Genomic DNA, 23,338 nt, shown 5'->3' on the forward strand with positions numbered 1-23,338 from the left:
GCTGATAGGACGTCAGTGGCGTTTATTTGATTTTTTTTTTTACACATACTGATTGTGCTTCAAACCACACAGAGGAGGAAGTTGAGGCTACTTGTGTTGGCCTGGAAGGGGTGAGAGGAGACGAGGGGTTACATAGTAGGAGTGGAGAGGTGGCGGTAGGGAGAAAAGCTGGATTGGAGTGTTTAAAAACCTTGTATTGCAATAAGAAATGAGAGCATGCTAGGTTTGATTGAGGGGTGTCAGTGAGAGTGGGACAGTGGAGGTGTAGAATAAAGAGAAGAAGAAGAAGAAGAGGTGGCAGCAGGAGGAACTTAAGTGGAGAGAAAGGAAACATCCCTCTTGTTAAATGTTGACAAAGTGCCTATAGTGTGTATTGGTTACTTTATGGGTACAAGGTAGTGGAGGGCAAGGTTAGGATGGGATCTTCCCGTTTCAGGATAAGGTCTACAAATCATGAGGTTGAGAGTGTTCTGCAGGCCCAGCATGTTTAGAACAAATTCTAGTCCCACTGTTGCTGAATTTCCATATCGTTATCAAGTAGGGTTAGACCAATATGTCAGGCCGATATCTTGTCTACCTCCGATATGATAAATATGATGCAGTTTGTTAAGCTACATATTTATTGTATAACTAATCAATTCTACACTGGTTGTCAATGGGAAGCCCTTAACCTGAATTGATGTATGAATATGCTTTTATTGTGATTATGATTATTACTCTCTTAGGTTTCAGTGGAGAGTTTTAGTGTCCCATGATCTGAATGCTGTTTCAGAGGCTGTTTCCACCTTGACAAAAATACAATTCTGGGGGAAATACTGATTACTTGTCATTTTGGGATTTTTTCTGGCATGAAAATGGTCAAACTTATGGTCATACCATATATCAGCACAAAATATCTGTTATTGGCAGCATCAATCCAAAAATATCGGTATTAGTACCAGCCTTCACACACCCATATTGGTCCAATCCTATTGACTCAGAAACCTGACAGTTTTGGCCTGATGATCTATAGAGCTTGGATGGGAATGAAGGACAGGGGTGAGTGAAATGGGGGAGGAGAAAAGAAAGAAAAGAGAAAGAGAAGAGATTGGTAGGAGAAAGAGGCACAGACTAAGCACCTATATTTTGGCCCATGTCTGAACCTCTGAACATAACCGCTGACCCGTCACTCCTGATTCCCCGACCTGACCAATCAGGCCACGGCAGGGGAGGTGCTCCAGAAACACCATCTGCGTCGTGATTGGTGCTTGTTCATGATGATGTCCTCCTTTTCCCTCTCCTTCTTGGCGCGCTGGTAATGGTCTTCCTCCTTCAGGTACCACACCGGGGGCCAGCGGTGCTTCTCAAAGTACTCCTGGTTCTCTATCATACAGAAACACATGGACATCAGCCGCTAGTCAATGTTACTCCTTTTGCCAGTAACAACTACTGTTATGAATTACTATCAGAGGTGGGGACTTGAGTCACATGACTTGGACTCGAGTCAGATTCGAGTCACAGTTTTAATTGCTTGATGCATGAAGAGAAGACTTGAGACTTGACTTCTTCTGGTTCTGGTGACTTGGGACTTGACTCTGACTTGTACTTTGATGACTTGAAAAGGTTTCTAAAGTCTTGACTTGAGATCTTGTGTTTGTGTAAATGACTTAGATTGAAAGTGATGAGATTTGTTCCAGCAGATGACTGAATTTAAATTCTATTTTCTGAGTTTGTATGGAATGATTGAATTTATTGAAGTTGAAACTGATTATAGAAATCAAACTCATGATGCTCTTACCAAGTTTTTATCCTATTAAAACCATATTGCATTGAAAAGTCCTAGATATTTAGATTTCTTTAAGATATTAAATTGATACTGGACTCTTGATTTGTTCTGACTTGACTTGCTGTTCTACATTTAGACTTGGGACTTGATTTGAGACTTGTGCCTCAAGACTTGAGACTGACTTCGGACTTGAGCAAAGTTGACTTGGTCACACCTCTGATTACTATTTTAGTAACAAGTACTATTTCAGTATAAAAATAAGCCTAAGGGGCAAATGATTTGACAGTGAGAATATAAACTTGATTCATCATTCTGGAAAGGTTCTCCATCTCAAAGATTGAACACTTCGGTGAAAGTCCTGCAACTGCAAATGAAATGTTGCCTGATATATTGCCACTGAAAAATAAGTCCTGATGGTGGCGCTATTCAGCATAACCAAATGTGGACTGACACACTTTGGTGCCCATCCCAAACATGTATGTGAAATTTGGTTACTCCATCAAAATTAATTTGTGTTCCACAGCCAAATAGTTAGGAGTATCATAATTCTGTGTAGTAGCCATAATATGGGACATCCACATATGCTGTGTGCAAAATATCTTTGAGATTTGATCAATTACAAGAGAAATAGCCCAAAAAAAAAATTGCAAAAAAATCAAAATGGTGGAAAACTGTCAAGTCTGAAATGAAAACCAACATGTGCAATGGATTTGTGTTAAGCCGAGGAATCTGAGGAAAACCAATTTGATTCTAGGCCTTACGGTTTAGGAGTTATTGGCCAAAACGTTAAATTACACGTTATAGCGCCACCATCTGACTGATTGAATGTTTTGCCTCAGCAGTAAGGAAGATTTGAAACTTGACTTTCTCTGGGTAGAAGTATTCACACTACTTTGATTTTATCCAGGAAAAATTCATAAACAAGAACATTGGACATTAGCACTGTTTGGTTTCCTGATCAGTCACAGAACAGAGTTATCCTGATTTTATAAGGTTCGGGAAATGCTATGAATTATTCTCCCTAGTGAGTAGTGAGTAAAATAATAATATTACTTTTTAAATGAGCAATTAGTAATATATTACTTTTTTGAGTCATGAGCCCAACACTGGACATTTGCAAGGTTTGGGTATTGTTAGAAATTTTTTGATAGCGGTACCAGCTCAGCATATTGGTTCTAAGAAAAAACCTTTTCGATACCTGTCTTTGTTAAAGGAAAGCACATTTCATTTTGAAATATAGTGAATTATTTTCTGTTAAACATTTAAAATTCTTTAGCCATGCGTTCTTCTGAGAAGAATCAGACCATGCTCAAGTGACTTTTAACGGGGGAGAAAAGCCTCTGCTATTCTGGTAGCAACTAATGAGGATCTGAATAAATGAATATACTGTGGTGCCAGAGCCAAGATGGGTAGGCAGCTTACCTGGTGACTTGGACTTGATCTCTTTGCGGTAATTGGCACACACGCTGTTGTAATGAGTACAGATGTGATGTAAGCACCAGGCCGCTAGCTGGTTAGCATTGTGGAACTGGAGAGGAGAGAGAGAGAAAGTGAAAAAAAACATCTTCAGAAAATATCACAGGACAAGAGCACCGCTTGACTTGAAAAGAGTCAAAAGAAAAATGGTTGAAGCATGCTCTTCGTTCTGGCTATGCATACCATGTGTTATCCAGGGGACTAGTGCATGTGAATGAACCACTGCTTTTGTGGGAAAACATGACTTTGAAAGTTTCCAGAAATACATAGGTCTGTGAGATTATTTTCTTAATTACTAAAAACATACTCTTTGCAGTTATATGGTTTTCCCCTGACAACAGCAAAGCTCCATTGTTGTTCAAAGCATATGATTGTGTTTGTGTGTGTGTGTGTGTGTGTGTGTGTGTGTGTGTGTGTGTGTGTGTGTGTGTGCGTGTGTGTGTGTGTGTGTGTGTGTGTGTGTGTGTGTGTGTGTGTGAGAATGTACTTGCACACACATGCATGTGTCAAGGCCGGGCACAGTGCAGTTTCAATCAATCCAGGAAGTGAATTGTCTTGACAATTCAAATACCAGAAACCTTTTTAACATGAAGTTGTTGTAGTCAACCTGTTAACCTGTCATTAGTATAGCACACTTTAGTATAGTACCACTTCTATTGGTGGATTGAAATGAAAGTGAATTGACCATTGACCATACCCCTGTTGAAACTAGGGTTTGACAAATATGGATTTTTGAAGGCTGATACCAATACAAATATTTTTGGATTGAAGCTGCCATAACTGCCATATTTTATGGCATTTTATGGCATAATATCTCTGACCATTCGAACGGTCAAAAACACAAGTATTCAATGTTTCCCCCAGAACTTTATTGTTGTCAGGGTGGAAAAGCCTCTGAAACAGCATTTAGAGCATCATGGGACAGTAAAACTCTTGAAAGCCACACTAATGAAATTCTTTTAGGTGGGTTAGCAGCTCCTTAAGGCAGGGTGAGGCAGGTTTCACTGCAGATTTTACAGACTGTTGAGTAAAATCCTCCACACCACACTGGAATGATTTCTCTGGTCAGACATCTGATATAATGATAATAATAAAAACATATTGACTAGCTGTGGTCAGGGAGGAACCTCTCTCATATCAGAGTTGGATCACACTGACTGGACCACATCTAATTTTTAATAAAAGACTAACATCAGCCTGATATATCGATCTAACCCCAATAAGGGCAGGTACATCAGTTTCTGTGTATTTGCGAACAACCTCACCTGAGCCAGCTCTAGATAGGTGAGCACCTCTCCATCGATGTCCTGTCCCTCTTTAGAGGCTTTGATCAGCTCATTGACTGCATACTGCTCTGTGGGGACAGAGAGACAAGAGAGAGAAAATCATTTATCATCTCTAGTCACAAGAAAATTGGTAAAAAGAAAATTGGTAAAAAAAAAAAAAAAAAAGAGAAAAAAAACAAAAGAACAGAATATTTTAACCAAATGAGGGGAGGATGCAAGGATGCAATTTGAGTCCAACATTTTTTAATATATGCCTAAACAAGTTGGCGACTAAAGCTCAAATGCAAGGAGGGTCTAAATAGTAAATATGGAAAGAACAAAAATTATGATTTTCCAAAAGACGATCACAGAGAAACAAGTATCAATTCACCTTAGGAGGAAACCCCATATCTCACAGCACCTACACCTATTTGAGACTGACAATAAGTTAATCAAGGAAGTTTAACATGGCAATCACATCACGGGCAGAAAAAGCACACTGGGCCTATTATACAATTAGAAAAAAATATCTCCAAATTCTATCCCTTCATAGCAATTTGGCAGAAAATATTTCAGTCTTTGATCAAGCAGTGAATTCTGGAGACCCTTGTTACAGTAAAGTGCAAGTACAAAAGTTAATAAAACCCCACCGGAACTGCTGCATCTTGATTTCTACAAGGACATTCTGCTTTCTACAAGAAAGACTGTGCTCCCACTACCAATCAGGAAAGGTAGAAACAGAGAATCACCTCGTACTCGTAAAAACTACAAGGAAACCGGAGAGTTGGACCTCTCCAGCATTACTAGATTTATTCCAAAATACCAGCTACTAACAGAGAAAGAATGCATGCGTTATGGTTTATGTGGAAAAACGGTCAATGTACACATACTGTATACCGGTCAATTTGTACATTCCCCCTCCATTTAATTTAAAGAGTAACTAAACCCCAAACCCAAATATGTGGTGAAGCCTGACATCTAATGGTGAAAAGTAGGGTACTGAACTGGCAATCTGTTATTGGCTGGTCTTTGGTGCCAGGTGATGTCACCTTCTATAGAGTACAACAGGTAGTGACATCACCTGGCACCAAAGATCAGCCAATAGCAGATGGCCAGTTAAAATGTGCTGACCAGATAAGTAAATAATATTTAACACTACTGCATAAATAATGCAAAACCAACAATCAATGCAATCAAGCTGTATTTCCTCTACTCCTCTCTAGGGGTTGGGGGGATAATCAGTTCTTAAATGCATCACAATTTATTCTTGAACGATTCTGCATCGATGCAGAAAACTCAATAATCAGATTTTTAAAACTTAATTTACAACATTATGACTGCCCCTTTAATCTTTTAAGACTGGGCTGTGTATGATGTCAAGGGTTAGGTTAGGTTATTTCTTTTTTACATTGGAGTGAAGCTGCGAGAGATCGCTGAACAACAAGCGCAAAGAGAACTCTACAAACAAACCGGTAAATGTAGTAGTTTTCATATGAACCAGGACATGTGCAGATAAACTGGGATATGTGGGAATTTTTGGTGAGCTATTTGTACATTTACCACATTGTCAGTAAATGTACAAACTGAGCAGTCTATGTGTACATGTACCACACTGTCGGTAAATGTACAATTTGACCGGTACATGTGTACACTGACCGTTTTTCCACATAAACCTTAACATATATAGTACTGTGTATATATAGTATATAGTATATAGTATATAGTCTACATTATATTGGCCCCCAATTCATCCTATTATAATCAACTGAACGGAACAGTTTAATTGATTTGAATTGAATTATTGAAGTTATATCTGTTATATTATTGCTGATAACACTGATATTCATTGTTTTTGTTTATAACTATTAATCTGTTAATGTCTATAATATTACCTGAATCGACACCCTATATCGCTTTAGAAACATAGATTTCTGTCCTGTCATGCCAATAAAGCAGTTTTGAGCTTGAACTTGAGAAAAGAGAGAAAGAGACAGAGACAAAGAGAGAAAGGAGAGAGAGAGAGGGAGAGAGACAGAGTGCGGTGTATGAGTGGGAGGGACCAGGAGAGAGAGATGACGTTGGTTTCCCTCATACATAAATCAAGTGTTTCATAACCTGAGAGGGCACAGGTGTGTGTGTGTCGCGCACACACACCCGTCTACATACACACACACACAGACATGCACATTTTTCAGTCAGGTCTGGGACCAGGCTCAAGCCTGTTACCCAATCATACAGTGATGACAGTTAGTAAGCCAATAAGGGTGGCGGTGATAGAAAGACTGGGTCTTTTCTGGGGTTAGACTGAATTTTGGGTCCTTTTATTAAAAATGGGATCTGGTCTAGTCAGTGTCGTCCAATGATTGATTACTTATTTATTGTAGAATTGATAAATACTACACTGTGTTTATGGGAAGACATTTAACTGAACTGATTCTAAGGAGTTTCAGAGGCTTCTGTTTCAGAGGCTTTTCCACCTTGACAAGAATAAAAGTGCTGGCCTTTTTGCTCAGTATGTACAGTATCACCATGCCATAGTCTAAGGAACAGTGTCAAGAAGTTGATCTTCAAATATCCTTTTTTTTTTTAAAGCTGCACTCAAGATTTTAATTCACAAAGGTTAATTCACAAAGTCAGGCTGTCGCAAAGAAGAGTGTCCCATCCGCACTAATTGAAATGCCGCAGATTCAGTGTATTTGCCCAAATTAAATTCTAGTCTGGCATTATGGTCACTGGTGTGAAATCTTCTCTCTGGACTCACCAACGTTAGATCGTTTGCCTCTCTTGTCCCTTTGGTGTCCTTTGGTATAAGACATCACAGACCAGCTGGGATGGTAAGCATGAGCGTGCAGTTTACTGACATCACCTTACAGGATTTACGGATATTTAAGTTCAAGCTGTTTTTAAGTATCTCTTGCTGCCATTAGGGGCTGCCAATGTGCAGCTTTAATCACTAATCATTGCAATCAACTGCTTTGTAATACCTAACTTAAATCAGTAGCATAATTATTTCTCTGCATGTTATGATATTGATTGATTAATTGGAGTAGTGGCATGGTGGCCAAGTGGTTAAAGATTTTCCCATATGTGGAGAATCCCATTTTTGCCATTTTTTTTTATAATATTTTCTGGACTTTTTGCCTTTATAGTGATAGTTTTTTAGAGATAGGAAATAATGGGATTCGAAACGAGGACATCATGTTTACTTTCTCCCCCCCTCCCTCCCTGTCTCTCATTCTCCCTCATTCCTCCCTCTATCCCTCCTCCTCCTACCTGTCAGGGCTGTGAGGCGGGGAAGGCACAATCTGTTGGCCAGGGCGGTCAGCTCCATGGGGTCCAGCTCTGCTGTTGGCGACAGTGTGTTGGTGTACAGGTACTCCAGTACAGCCTGCATACACACCCGGCTGGTGTTGGGGAACGCCACCTACACACACACACACACACATACTGTGTAAACCAATGGGTAGAGTATGGCACTAGCACTGGTTAACTTTGGATAAAGATGTCCATGTCATGGTACAATCAATGGGCCTCATGCAAGAACATTTTCGTATTTTTATCGTAAATTTCTCGTACTTTTTTCGTGAGGTGGACTCGTACGAGTGTGCCACGTCAGATTCACCAAACGCTCGTATCTTCAGAAAACAGTCGTAAATGACCTGCGTAAACATGATGAATTCCACCTGTTCTAAATGAACGCGCGTTCACGAGAATAGTCAATTAGCATAATTGACGCCCCTATAATACTATATAAGGTTAGGCGTCCGGCCCATATGTCGGGAAGCTTCATTCATAAAAATGACACGGAAGACTAAGGAGAAGTCTACCAGCTCTGAGACTGAAGTCCTACTATCAGAAATAAGTCAACCAAAGCATATAATATTTAATATAATTCAATAGTGGAATCAAAGGTCCTGCTAAAGCCAAGGAATGGGAGAAAATAACTTGTGCTGTTAATGCAGTGTTGTCTGTTGTGCGTTCCCTTACGAAAATCAACTATAGTATTCCTATACATTTTAGATGAATACTAAATAAATATCCCAACAAAGCTAATTCCCTATAGGAATATTATAGTGATACTACAGAAGACAAAAATACCATAATAAGGTCAGTATAAACTCACTATTGAGTACCACAGATACTCTAAGTCCATATCGGAGTATTATAGGAATATTATAGGACTATAGTGATTTGTCGTTAGGGCACAGTCACAGAAATAAATAAAAAAAAAGAAATGGCTTGACATGAAATTAGATGCAAAAAGCAAGGCGATCCATGACTATAACAGGAGGGCCAGGAGGAATTCTCCGTTACACAGACAGATGAAAGAATAGGCCTATAGCTGCCATAATTGGCGATATAGCTGTCAGGTGTTCAGCGATGTCGCCCTGGACAGCGACTTGCACCTCAAGCTGGTAAGACCTAAAGCCATTTCTCTTTTTAAAGTTTAGATTCACTTGCACCCACATTAACGTTATCAACTGGAGTAAAATAGCCTAGAAATCAGATTTATCTCCCTCTATAATGTATTTCCCCCAATACAATCTAACCTTGCCTTTGTCTCATCTGAATGTTTGTCAAATAACCTGGCAAATTAGTGTTTTTTGTTTTGTCTTTGTATTGAGCGCACTTATAGGCTACTATGTAACCCAGATGGATAGCCTACTTATGAGATTTTATGCGGCTCTGGTAAAATAAATTACGCACTACCTTCTTTTGAAAAAGCCAACAGTGCTCCCTTGCTATTTTTCCTATGACTATAACCACTGTACTGGTTAATCTCAACATGATTATACATTACTTTACAGTGTCATTTATATATTCAAACTCAACATTTCTTCAAAGTGACAGAGATACAATCTATTAGTCAACAACAAAGGGGGTTTTTTTGCTTTGGAGAACGGCAGGTTGATTGTACGTGACTCGTACGACAGGTCTGGACCACTCGTAAATTTTGTTCATACCTAAGAGAAAATTCTAAACACAAGAAAATTGGTGAATGCGGCAAGTTCTCGTAAATCGCTCGTACGAGTGATTTACGAACGAATCTGTGCGTACGAGTGGTTCTTGCATGAGGCCCAATGTTTCAGCCATGGTTTAGACCGATATATGGGTTTGCCGATTCATTGGGCCAATGCTGATACCTATATTTTTTGGACTGAAGATACTGATATCTGATTTCTGCTGATATTCAATGCCTTTAAATTTGTTCATTTTCATGCCAAGGTTAGTTATTACAAGCATTCAGTTTTCCCCCAGTAGTTTATTCTTGTCTGTATATAGAAGCCTCTAAAACCGCATTTAGGCCATGGGACACTAAAACCAATGATGATAATAATTATGGCCCAATATCACCTGTGGTCTAAATGCTATTGCACATCGGCATAGAATATCAGCAGCTTCAATCCCAAAATATCAATACCAGTATCAGCCTTCAAAAACCCATATCAGTCTGACCCTAATTTCACCAGGAGTCAATATAGAGTCAATTAACTTTCAATTCAATCCATTTGAAGCATCAATAGAAAGTGTGCTACACTAATGACAGATCATTCATTATTTCTTAACAGGTTGAGTGGGATAATTTTATGTTAAAATGATTTTCAGAAAATTCACTGAATTGAAACTGAACTGAACCTGACGCATGCATGTGTGCATGTACACACACACACACACACACACAGGAAATTAATTTGAACGCAGAGACTCCCACAAAAAGGAGTTTAACTGCCCAATTAAAATCTTTCTTTTTTTGTTCTTTGTTTAGTTCTTTCTTTCTTTCTTTCTTTCTGTTACTCCCCACCCCCCCTCCCCCACACACATATTCACTGGGTGGTAATTGATTAAAACCTCACCTCTCTTTGACATTACTAAGCACATTCCAGTCCTGTCACACAAAGACACACACACACACACACACACACACACACACACAGCACCCCAGTCAGACAGATCACTGCCATTCCATAACATAGACTTCAAGCGCAAGAACACATTGCGTTTCATAGACGTGGGAAGGTGTGTGTGTGTGTGTGTGTGTGTGTGTGTGTGTGTGTGTGTGCATGTGTGTGTGCATTCTGTATGTGCGCTTGCAGGTGTATGCATGTGCACTGATGGATACATGTGTATCTAGACTTGTCTCTCTATATACAAGTGTGCATCCGTGTGTGTGTGTGTGTGTGTGTGTGTGTGCATGTGTGTATTTCTATTCGAAAACTAGGACAGACTAGCCAGGGCATTAAAATAAATCTGACCCAGTTGTGTCTGACATGTGATGGTTCAGTTCAGACTCTCTTACTGAGAATATCAAGACTTTTATTCCAGAAGACTGCATCTCCATTTTGGGAAAAGAAATCACTCACAAGTTCACTCAACAGCTCTAAAACACTGGGGATCCAGTTTGTAGAAGTATTGTCATCTTGTCAACCTTAAGTTATCTTAGTAACTGTTTTAATTTTAAGTGATTTTGAAGGGGTAAGGGTCAATGGTTGATAATATCTCATTTTGGAATTAAATTGTTCATATACTGTCCTTTGTAAATTAGGTATTTCCCCAGAATTGTATTCTTGTCAGGGTGGAAAAGCCTCTGAAACAGCATTTAGAGCATCATGGGACACTAAAACTCTCCACTGAACTTTCTACCATTGAATAAGTGGGGTGGGTCACCCTGCATTAAGAAGGTAACCCACCTAAAAGAACGTCACGATCCTGTGTTTCAATGGAGAGTGTCCCACGATGGTCTAACTGCTGTTTCAGAGGCTTTTCCAAGCTGACAGGAATAGAATTCTGGAGGAAACACTGAGTAACTGTAATCTTTGGGGATTTTTTTTGCCAGGAAAATGGCGAACTTTAAAGATAAGGAATATATACAGTAATACTAACATTATCAGAGAAATGTAGGCCTTCACAAACCCATATTGGTTGAACCCTACAAGGTTATGCCTTTGCTGAGCTGTACATGATCTAACTTTGGGAGAAGAATGAGGAGGTCGTGGGACGCAAAAGGTGAATACTTCCACCCAGAGAAAGTCAACTTTTCTACCATTTCTCATCTGAGAGGAGAAATTATGAGGAAAAACAAATCAGGCGAGAGTGGTTGGATCTAGTTTTTGGATAATTCAACATCAATCTGGATTTAGACAGGGTGATGACAACAATTTACGGTAATTTGTTACACTATTTATTCATGGGTATAATAAGTAATAAGTAATAAAGTTACTGTTATCACCCAAAGCGGTTAGGGGTGATTTCAGAATCTGCTTTTGGGTGGATTTACCCTTTAAGCTCTATTCAGTCACTGACAAAGTATTGCGCAGAGTTTTCACTGTGTTGTCCCCCTTTACTGGTCTATTTATAGGTGGCTATGATGACTATTCTTTCTCTATTACACTCGCATTCACTCACACTCACACACACACACACACACACAAACAGAGCGGGTGACGTCTATTCTGTCTCATTAGTGTGATAGAGCTGTCATGCTGCCTTGGCACCATGGCTACCTGGGCCTCCATATCAAACAGTTATACATGCTAACACACACACACACACACACACACACAGATGCTGGCACGTACACACAAAAAACATCCTCCTTTGCATAAACAGCAATTCACACAGCCCTATTCATTCTTCATCCATTGGCTTGTTCATCATTCATTCATTCATTCATTCATTCACTCGTTTCCTGCTTCCGAGGCTGATATGACATCATTTAAAAGAAGAGAAAGTAAGGCATGTGTGTGACGCCTTTCATCTCTGTATTGTTTGCATGTATTAGTGCACTTGTGTGTATGTGTGTGCATTCTGTCCTTTTGTGTCCATATCCATGCCTGCAATTGCGTGTGTATGTGTCTGTGTGTGTGTATGTGTGTGTGTGCAAGTGTGTGTCGACTTAGGGCCATCTGCTCATGGCCTGGCAGCAGGCCATGAGCTGCCAGGCCAACATTTAATACGTCAGAGAGGTGATAAAACAGACACACACTGACACACAAAAACACACACACACACACACACACACACACACACACACACACTCAAACACATTCATCACAAAGAGACCACGTTCACCTTGCAACTACAGTATTAAAGCGGTCTGCCTTACGAAGCATTACTTTGCACTCGACCACATGCTTCTGCTTTTCCTTGTGTTAGAAATGTGTGGAAATATTCAAAAGACAGGATTACCGAATGAAGGAAGGAATATTTTCTCACCTCTTAAAAAATAGAAAAAAAGAACTTTATTTGCTCTTCTGAAAAAAAAAAGTATTTTTTCACCTCTAGTAAGCAAAGAAGGGAAAAAAATGACAAAAGAGTATTTTCCTATCTATGCTGAACAAAAAAGGATAAAAGAGAAATAAAAGGAAAAAAGGGGGGAAAAAATCCTTTCTCATCTCTTATGTAAAAAAGGACAATGAAAGGATGAATGAAGGACAATAAAAAAAAATATATATATTTGTTTTTTTAATTTTATTTTAGTATTTTCTCACCTCATTGTTGGCGCTCTCCATGAAGGATCCTCCAAACAGAGCAGCCATCCAATCACAGCTGGAGATCAGCAGAGGCTTGTGGGCATTGATGGTGCCATCATCCAATCGAAACGTAACATCTGGAGGGGGCATTGGATAAAGAAACTACAATTGAAGAGCCTATGGTAGAATCACATTTCTTACCTCAGACTTAGTGAGTATTTGATGAAACATGAATAGTTCACCTCATGTCATTGCACCACACTCTTATTTAATATCATACTATAATTGTTAAGAAATAACATCTAATTGTCTTTGTTGGTAAAGTACCAAGATGCCCCTGATTCTCAACCTTTTTCATATAAGGACCCCTAATTTAGTACACATTAGAGCCATGGACCCCCCATTTGACCCAAATCTGAGAATGTTTTTATTGTTGGTTATGATTTTGTCCAAAATTCCATGACTATCTGTATAGTAGATAGAGAGATAACAGTGAAACTCATTCTTCAACATTCTCTAATTGTGTTAACCAGACCCCACGTAGAGAACCACTGGCCTAGAGGTTTGAGGAGCATATGCTTGGGTGTGAAGCTCGGTCAATTTTTTCCTGGATGAATTAAGGTCTTTGATACAGTTTATGAAGCCTTCTTTCTAATCTTCTCTAAAAAACTCATCAGCTGAGAGTGACATAACTTTGCCATCAATGCATGAGGAGTTTTCGTTCCAAAATGGGCCACAAAGTGAGTTTTGAAAGCCAGAAATCTCAACACCTGGTGAAGTAATCGCTGAGTCATTGGTATTGATCAACACCCCTATCAACCCCCACAGATATATTATGGTCATTTTGTGCTATGGGGCAGGAAAAACCTTACTTACTGCAACTGTAAAAAGTTGCTGTAACCTAATTGACTACCTGTGAATGTGTTTTTGGCCAGACACTCCTTGATGCGGTTGGCCTTGCGGACGTGGAAGGCCTTGGTGATCTCCTGGTTCATGAAGCCCTCTTTGTTCATGATGTTCTCCACCATCATCCTCAGGTCAAACACCTCCAGGATCTCGGCGATCTGGGCGATCTTCATCAGGTCTTTCTCCCTCTCATCCAGCTCTCCCGTGTACAGGAACCTAGAGAAGAAAACATAGAATACGAACATAGAATGTCAAATACAGAATACAGAGGCTTTTCAAGGGTTTGTGCCATTTACTTTAGATGTGAAAGATCTTCATCAGGTCTCTCATCAAAGTAGTTAGGGTTCGACTGATATGGTTTTCCTATGGTAATCCTTGTCAATCCTTAATCCTTTTTTGTAATTTTTTGGACGTTTTTGGAAATGGGGAAATTTAAAGATACACAATACACAAAAATATTTGATATTAATATTTCAGCAATTTAGGTTTAGGGTTAACAATCCAAAAATCTGCATCAATATCAGCATCTGTATTGGCTTTCTAAATCCTATATCAGTTGAATCTTACTAATGATATCAATCACTTAACCACACAACCTGTCGATTACGCTGATCAACCAATCAACAGACCTGAGCACAGCACTGAAGGGACCAAGCTGGATGGAATAGTCCATCTTGACCACTGTCATGGGTGCCGGGTGGCCAGTGACAGGGTTTGGTACGCTCTCCTTGTGGATGCTGTAGAAGGCTTTGCTCCATGAGGCCAGAGACAGCTTGGTGCGACGGTGTTTCCCACTGAAACTCATCATCCGCAGCGTACCGTCACTCTGAGAGAGGGGGAGAGAGACACAGAGAGAGAATGAGAACGAGAGAGAGAGAGAGATTAGGCTTTGGTAGCTTAGCCTCCTCACTGTCTCAACTCGGAGTCCTCGCCAGATGCTTTGCTCAAAGGCACAAAGTATCATCACTGAAGTATCATTATATATCTTATTTCAAATGCTCTCACAATGTAGAGACATACCTTCCTAGTGTCTAAACTGAGAGTCCTCAACAGATGCCTTGGTCATGCTCTATAAGGTCAGTGTCCTATTCATTGGAGCAGGTCTAGACACAAATTAGAGGTTTGGTTGTTTGTTTGCTAACTTTCAGAAACTGTTTTTCACGCTAACATTAATTGAACAGATTATTGGAATATCATACAGTATGGTAATTCTCTTTCAAGGTGGATATTTCCTTTAAGTTTGGCAAGGTTTCCAAGAGTATTTGTAGCTTAAAGAATAACTAAACCCCACCCAAATCTGTGGTGAAGCCTGACACCTAATGGTGAAAAGTAGGGTACTGAACTGGCCATCTGCTCTTGGCTGGTCTTTGTGCCCTGTGATGTTACCTTCTATAGAGTGCAACAGGTGGTGACATCACCTGGGTTTGGGGTTTAGTTACTCTTTAAGTAGTTTTTAGTTCAATTCCACAACAAACTTGGAGGGCCATGTTGTGGGAATTTATACAAAATGTTGCTTTTTGATTGCTGGTCGAGTTCAGGGAAAGAAATGAACATTGTTCATTGATCATTAGGAAAAAAATTACATAACTTAAGAATTGTGAATGAATTACAGTTTGGCAAAACACTCCAAAGACCTAGTTTCTTAAGCAATAGGTCGTGAATATCAAATATAATTTTATTGTGAAGGTCCTATTCTATTCCATATATATCTAGTTGGTTGAAAAAGTAGTGAAAGTGGCTGGTGAATTTGGAGATGTGTGTACCCATTGTGGCCTGTAACTTGTGGCCAATAAAGGCAGTTTTCCACCCTGACATTACCTTTGATGCTCTAAGTGAACATGGAGACAGGTTAGGCAGCACAGCGACTTCCTCTTCAGTGTCTAAACTCAGAGTCCTCATCAGATGGTCCCTGGCATGTCGCTCTGTCACCACCAGACACTGGGACTCATCTGAGAAATCCATCTGAAATAGTAGAGAATAGAACAGATGACGTTCTCTTAAGGCATTCATTACTTAGTGAATGGACACCAGGGTGGGAAATTTACTCTAGCCACCAACCAAATTTGTTAGGTTTGGCTGGTGGATGTCCATGATGTATCAACTGAACCCGTACTGTACCCGTGCCCATTGCTCAGGGCTCCAGGTTTTGTGCTGCTTACACCAGGTTATGCATCTTTATGTGTTGGTCTTGAATATAAGCAGTTTCCAAATGGCAGCCCTGACATAAATGCCAGCTTTGTGAAGCTCTGCTCAGTTTTTGTTGAGTCCGTAATTTTGTGGTGTCTAGCAACTATCCTGTTAAGTGTCCATCTGTCCCTTTCGGTGAGCTTCTATTTGCAACCAATGTTCCTCTTTGCTGATAAAGTTTGTCTGTGTTTGGTTCCAGACTGTTCTCCTTGCCACAGTGATACTGACTGTTTGGTCTCTTTGGATCTCCGTTAGTTGCCTCACGTTGCTTTGAAAACTCACATACAAAAGTGTTGATTGTCAGAGCTGACACACACTGCTAATTGGCATTTAACTTAATATGACTGGCCTTTGTATCTGTCTGTGTAATTATGATTCAGTTACTCCATAATGAAAGTGTTTCTACCTTTATTTTACACACACAAAAACGCAAAAACACACAAACACAACTGGTAGACCAACACTCACCTGAAAGAGATCATAAAACTTGGACGATGATGTGGACAGGTAAATCTTGTGGGCGAAAACGTGGGTGTGGTCTTGGAGGACAAATAGGACGTCAGCGCAGAGCGGGCTGTCCAATAGGAGGCGGGCTCCCTTAGAGCGGTTGCCTGAGATGACCTCGGGGATCTTAATGAGAGGAGGCGGGGCTTTGGGAGGAAGGAATGGTGCCTGGAGGAGGGGCTTCTGAACCTGAAATCACAAACATATAAACAGCTAGATAGTGAAAAAGAGAAAGAAAAAGACACATATAGAGAGACAGAGATTTATGTTTTGTTGTTGTTGGGTATATTGCTGTCTGAAAAATGTGATGCCAAAAACACACTTTGATTTGAATAGACATAGAGAGAAAGAGAAAGAGAAAGAGCAACAGACAGCCAGAAAATCCACGCTGCTTTAGCTAAGACAATGTAGAAATGAGAGGTGGGCTTTAGAAAAATAGGGCAGCTTTGTAGCAAAACGAGAATCTGCACTTTTTTTTTGCTATCACGTACGTTGGCGGCCCCATATGGTAGTGAGAGGTAATTGTTTGAATTTTGAGGACTTCAATACCCAGAAATCCTGTGTGGTGACATCAATAAACTAAATGTCTTCTAATGCCGACCTTACACTAGACGATATTTGAAGCAATTTCAGAGTTTTAGACAAAGTTTCAAAGTCGCAGTCTCGTCTTCACCGTTACGACAAAATCAATCATGTTTCATATTATCACAATAATAATAATAATTTGGGTTAATACAGTCAATCTATAGTATCTCAATTATGGGGGATGGGATGCTCTTCTCTGTTGCAGCCCCAATTCCTGATTTAGGCTTAAAAGACAGGTGTATTTTTTTTACATAAAACTCTCGCCTATAGAGCAGCTTTAAAAAACCTTCATTTACTTGGCTATTGCATCTTACAAGCTTAAAACTGTACCAATGTGTTGTGGCTTCATCACTGTTAACTGTAGTAAATGTTTTATCTACCTTGCGGAGATGAGACTTCCAGAATTGAAGGTGTCGTCGTGAGATGAGCGCAGCGCGAATCGCATTGTCAAAGATGTCTTTGATGCCAAACTGGTCAAAGACGCTGGTCTCATAGTAAGGGATGCCCAGCTCCTTTGCCACCTCTCTGCCACTCTCAGGTGGCAAGATGTCTCCTGGTTTTATCGGCCTATAGAAATACACAGGGATGGAGAACGAGTGAGAGAGACAATGCACAGATTCTGTACAGTCCCATGGTGCCTTCGTGGCAATGAAATATAGATCTAATTAATGATCACTTTATTAGAATGTGATCTCAGCTCTCTCTCTATCTATCTATCTATCTATCTATATATATATATAGAGCTTGATAGTGTTCAGCTATAGAGGAGTGATGTAGTTTGATAGTGTTCAGCTATAGAGGAGTGATGCAGTTTGATAGTGTTCAGCTATAGAGGACTGATGTAGTTTGATAGTGTTCAGCTATAGAGGAGTGATGCAGTTTGACAGTGTTCAGCTATAGAGGAGTGATGTAGTTTGATAGTGTTCAGCTATAGAGGAGTGATGCAGTTTGATAGTGTTCAGCTATAGAGTGATGCAGTTTGATAGTGTTCAGCTATAGAGGAGTGATGCAGTTTGATAGTGTTCAGCTATAGAGGAGTGATGCAGTTTGACAGTGTTCAGCTATAGAGGAGTGATGCAGTTTGATAGTGTTCAGCTATAGAGTAGTGATGTAGTTTGATAGTGTTCAGCTATAGAGTAGTGATGTAGTTTGATAGTGTTCAGCTATAGGGGACTGATGTAGTTTGATAGTATTCAGCTAATGCCAATAAGACTTTGAATTGAAAAATGGCAAGAAATCTAACTACATTAGGGAGGTGGCCCAATGCCCTATTATGTATATTTATATTTCACCAACACACAATGATATTGATTTTTATTTTTGCAGTTGCCTGCATGTCGAACCCACCTAGCCAGCGGTCTTCTAGCCCTGTTTACAGCCTCCAGGTCGGCATATCTCAGGTCCAGTTGGCAGCCGACCAAGATGACAGGGGTTCGCGGACAGAAGTGCTTAATCTCTAGGTACCACATGGTCTTGACATGGTGCAGAGAGTTGGGGTTGGCGATGGAGAAACACAGCACCACCACATCTGACCTGGAAATGAAGAGAGAGACTCACAGTTTAAACATGCAGGGTTAAAAACTACATCTACACAGCACTGGGTTATCTGCGTGAATTGTTATTCTCAGGTGTAAGAAACAACTGAACATAACATGAAAATAACAAGAATTATCCTTTAACTCTGAAATATGGTAGTAAATGAGAAACATTTGAATCACACATCTCTCGCACTTGCCTTGTAGGTTGCCATGTATCCTCAAAAAGTTTGTACTATGAGTTTGTAGTTTGACCACATTTATTGAAACACTTATCTTATTAGTGGTTTGATTTTCAAGTTGTATAATTGTACTGCTTTTTTACCAAACTGATATGGCAAGTGAAGTTTACTATGCTGGTTAATTTCACTCTAGCATGTCTATGATAAAAGCAATTGCAAAACATAGCATTTAACTGATTTGCTTTAGAAGCTGTTTGTATTTTAATAATTTGAATTATTGGATTTGTTATACCAGAAATATTAATCAGTTGTCACACCCATTTGATCAGATCAGACTGTTTGGCTGGAACTCCCAGTATTCAAAGGTCCTGTCCCGTGGTACAGCCGGAGATCCGGCGTGAGACAGTGTTTACAGTAAGTCAAAAGCAGCTGAGTCAGCACCATCCTCCAGCCTGTCAGAAGGCATTACACTGCTGTCGCGGAAACAAAACACGCAACTGCAGTTTTGTTGTTTTTTCTTTTTCTTATTTGAACTGAAAGTTAATGCACTTAATGCCATTTATGCACTGAGCGAGTCTCATGACCGACCTGGGCCTTTCAAAGCTGTATGAAGGTATGAATAAGAAAATAGTTTTTGTATATACGTGGTTGGCATCAGCATCAGTTAGGACTGACAAAATCCATTATGCAATGTTACACAAGGGTGGAGTACAGTAGTGTGGCTCTGTAGACCATAATACACAGGCAGCCCTCTGATGAGATGTATAAGGGACATTTTGACAACAGTTGACCAGCAGTATTTTTCCATGATGCTTTTGTTTCTTGAAGCTCTGTTGGTAATATTGTACTGTAAAGATCAGATAGATACTGTATAAACACCCAGTCTAGCTGTTGGATTGAATGTTAATCAGCACAACATTGATAAATCAATTTTTTTGTCAATTCTCGGTCATTGACAAATTTTTTCAATGTCAAATTTGTTTACACAATGAAAGGGTTTATTCATTTTCTTTTGCTGGCATTGTTTCTCATCTTCATTGCATATCAAAGTTGTCCATTTATTATGGACTTGGGATTGTAATAAGCTTGTGTGAAGACATTTGGCCTTGACCACCTCACACAAAGAAGGTGGGTATGGTATGGAAATCAACTTTACTCTTTATCATAGATTGTTCTAGGGACATTCAATTATCTCTTATGTTTAAATCTATTCTGTAGGCATTATGGGCTTTGACCATGGCACTCCTTCCCATTAGTTACTTGTAATGTTGTCATTTTAGGAACTGATGAAGCTTATTCTACTACTGTATGCGTTCACACTATGAGCAACACAATCAACAAGTCACCAGAAGCCCATTCATTTCCTATAGAGCCAAGTGACCAGGGAAACTCAGCTGATGTGTGGACAGTCAACAAGCTCATTGGCCGAGAAGCTTTTCACAGTCATTGGCCATCAACAGCCAATCAGAATTCCACTCTTCCTTGTTTCCCTAGCGACTATAGTCTTTCAGATGTCTCATAATATCTCAAAAACAATGCTTGGAGAATGGTTGCATCCATCGTTGAGGTCCATGGTAAGCTCTGAAATAATTTGTGTGTTTTCTATTTATTTTCTATTAATGCTATGTTATGAAAGTCAATACCAAAGCAGAGAAACATACAAGGTTTGGTTGTTCAAAGCTCAAAATCAGCTAAATGCGTAAAATGTGAAATATGCTTAATTGATTCAAGCAGTCTTTTATGCCTGGATTTTGTGTGTTAAAACCTCTTTCTTCAGACCAGTAAGCGTGAGTCATCTTGTTCCCAGCACATGCAAAATATCTACGTCTATGTTTTATTTACATTTATTCAGTTAATGCTCTCATCCAGAGTGCTTTACAGTGACTGTAACAGTATGATGAGCTTTAAGTCTTAGATTGACATGATTAATAGTGGCCAGTAAGGAGTGCAAGGCTAAAACAACACCCATACAAAACAAGGTAAAATATTCCTGTGTTCCTAGAATATTCAGATAAAGTAGAGAAATGCTAGGTAAAGACATAAAAAACTTAAATCTTAAATGCTGATATTGATACTGACACCATGCAGTTGAGCAATCGGAAAGAAAAGATTGGATGTCACGCAACAAAACTATTGAGCCTGACTGTACAGTAATCTGTAACACATTACATTTTGAAATTATCCCCCGTAACCCTGGTCATCAAAACATTTTGGGGAAGTGGGGGGAAAAAAAACAGCTGAGTAGGCTCGGTCGAGCTAGCCTCTGCCAAAACGCATTAGAGACTCTAGGAGACGCATTATGTAACACTGATACTGGAAGGCAAGATGTACTGGAGGCCTGAGAAGGGGATTGTGGGTTTGGATCACGGTCAAGCGATGAGTGACCTTAGCGGAACTCACAAACGTATATAGTACAGTCAATTACATTAGTTACTGTCACTGATCCCTTAACTTGGACTTGAGTTCAGAGGGCTAATGGTCAGTTTTTTCTCTGTATTAAAAAAATGCATGCACAATTACATACATGCACACAAATGCACGTACCAAGACACCTGATACTAGGTGATGTATTCAAAACGTGCATACATGGCACACACATGTGCACGCAAACATGACTCTTATAACCATGAGAGGTGTACACACACACACACAAACACACACACTCCAATGCGTATAAAGGGCTGTAATCAAAACTTGCATGCAAACCCCCACATGCCGACCCATATGTGCTGTTTCCAAAACAGATTCTCAGGTCAGGCGACCACATCAAATTAAATCTGCTTTGGGTAGACTAGAGGTTAGAGAAATGTCACATAACTGAAAGGTCACATATTTGGAGGAAAGTATTATTGACTGGACTGGTAAAATTGCCAAGGAAACCATTCCATGTACTGTGACTGCATGGATGTCTATGAAAATCTGTCCCCCACTACAAAGTGGCTCAATTGTGTATCTGCTCTTGCATCCAGCTGATATGAACTGGCCCAGAGGGGACGATACTCACCCCACCCCACCTTTTTGGCAATAAAATGCTTAAAAAATCATTAATGTTGTATAATGTTATAGCACTTTAGGGCCATTAGTTAGCTTTAGAACTTCTTCTGAGAACTTTTTGACAGAAATACTTCAAAGTTTTTGATAGATTTCCAAAAGGCCATGGTTCATTCTTAATTTATAGGCATACTGAACCTACGTCACTGTTTTTATCTTAAAGGACAAAGACCACCGCTATCCTTGGACTCATCATTAATTCAGCCACTTCCCATGTCTGGGAGTATTTGATACGAGGTGCGTCCTGTCTCTCTGTCTGACAGGGTTGGGTGGAGCAGGTATTCCCTAAGGTAGCGTTAAAAGGCTGGAGAGCGGCGGAGTTGGACAGAACACAGGGCCAACTAGCCACTTAACAAGAGACAGAACAAGGCAGGATTGAGGGCTGAGCACAAACAAACCTGCTGTACAGACATAGGAGACATTACTGGAGGTTGTATTTGAGTGTGTGATATGAAACCACTCAGCAAACAAAGCAGAGGGACTGGTCTGAAGGTGCAACAAAAGAGTTCTGTCGCCAGGATAAAACACTTCCAAAGGTCCTCTGGTAGCCAAGAAGTAACAAAAGCAGGCTTGTGACTGGAACCAGTTCAAATCCTGCACTGGCTAGGAAGATCTGGTCGGGGAAAATGAAATACCGCCACAACTACTCTCGAGATTCCCCTGAGCAAGGCACCTAACCCCGAATTCCTCTAGTTGAGCTGCTTAGTGGCCGACAGTAGAAAACTGTTGCTGTACAACAGCTGTGAAATTACAGCTGAGCCTTTGCGCTTGTGAACCTCCAGTGGATAAATAAAGATTAAATAAACATATTCCACTGAGCAGCAGGGCCTTGAAGCTGGCTGCAGCTCAGGCTTTGACCTCTGAGCCTCCTGCTGTGTTCACAGTGTGGCCTATAAAAAGTCGTACCAGTCAGCACTGCCAGATGTCAGTCAACCACTCTTTGCCATGGTGATTTTGATCCACAAGAGGTTTGACCATTCATGCACACTGACACAGTAAAAAAAAAAAGATCTGTTACATTGCATTGTGTGACTGTTCATTTTCAACATGTTATTTCATTTAAAAAAAATGTTTTCACTGTTGCAGTAGAAGGCAAAAGTCAGGAAAATGCAAAAAGGAAAATTGTATGTAAGCGCACTTTCCATTTACCATCACTCTCCTACTGGAAACAATGAACTTCTGGCTGCATAACGCCAAACACACACACCCATACACACACACAAACACACACACACACACACACACACACACAGCACCATGCAGCCTACCTGCCGTAGGCGAAGCGTCTGTCTTTATGGTGGTCTCCAAACGTATCCCATAGCCGCAGAGAAACACTCACTTCATCGACAACATCTCTGGACCGCTCCAGTACCTGTGTACACACACACACACACACACACACATGCATAGC

The 23,338-nt window shown here is 40.0% G+C and overlaps 1 protein-coding gene across 2 annotated transcripts; it reads right to left on the minus strand.

Moving 5' to 3' along the window:
* Positions 1–1,192: 1,192 nt before the first annotated feature.
* Positions 1,193–18,643, minus strand: rhobtb1 (Rho related BTB domain containing 1). 2 transcript variants are annotated; one of them, XM_071920817.1, is made up of 11 exons: positions 18,507–18,643; positions 17,540–17,726; positions 16,539–16,763; positions 15,702–15,845; positions 14,513–14,709; positions 13,891–14,099; positions 12,996–13,114; positions 7,780–7,930; positions 4,507–4,595; positions 3,188–3,293; positions 1,193–1,362 (listed from the first exon to the last, which is right to left on the minus strand). In XM_071920817.1, exons 1-11 carry the CDS (start codon positions 18,626–18,628, stop codon positions 1,193–1,195), a joined length of 1,719 nt encoding a protein of 572 aa, XP_071776918.1. In that variant the 5' UTR covers positions 18,629–18,643. The 2 variants fall into 2 exon arrangements, with proteins under 2 accessions (XP_071776918.1, XP_071750296.1); XM_071894195.1 differs by having other exon boundaries at positions 15,702–15,832; positions 16,529–16,763.
* Between the last annotated feature and the right edge of the window lie 4,695 nt (positions 18,644–23,338).

This window comes from Centroberyx gerrardi, chromosome 20 (assembly GCF_048128805.1).
Source record: "Centroberyx gerrardi isolate f3 chromosome 20, fCenGer3.hap1.cur.20231027, whole genome shotgun sequence".
Classification (NCBI taxonomy): Eukaryota; Metazoa; Chordata; class Actinopteri; order Beryciformes; family Berycidae; genus Centroberyx; species Centroberyx gerrardi.

Excerpts from the sequence above, each read along its gene's own strand:
- rhobtb1 (XM_071920817.1), bottom strand. The coding sequence starts at position 18,628 with ATGTGGTACCTAGAGATTAAGCACTTCTGTCCGCGAACCCCTGTCATC. Across the intron at positions 16,764-17,539 it reads GGAAGTCTCATCTCCGCAAG|GTTCAGAAGCCCCTCCTCCA; the intron begins GTAGATAAAACA and ends TTGTGATTTCAG. Across the intron at positions 14,100-14,512 it reads CCCTTCAGTGCTGTGCTCAG|GTTCCTGTACACGGGAGAGC; the intron begins GTCTGTTGATTG and ends TTTCTTCTCTAG.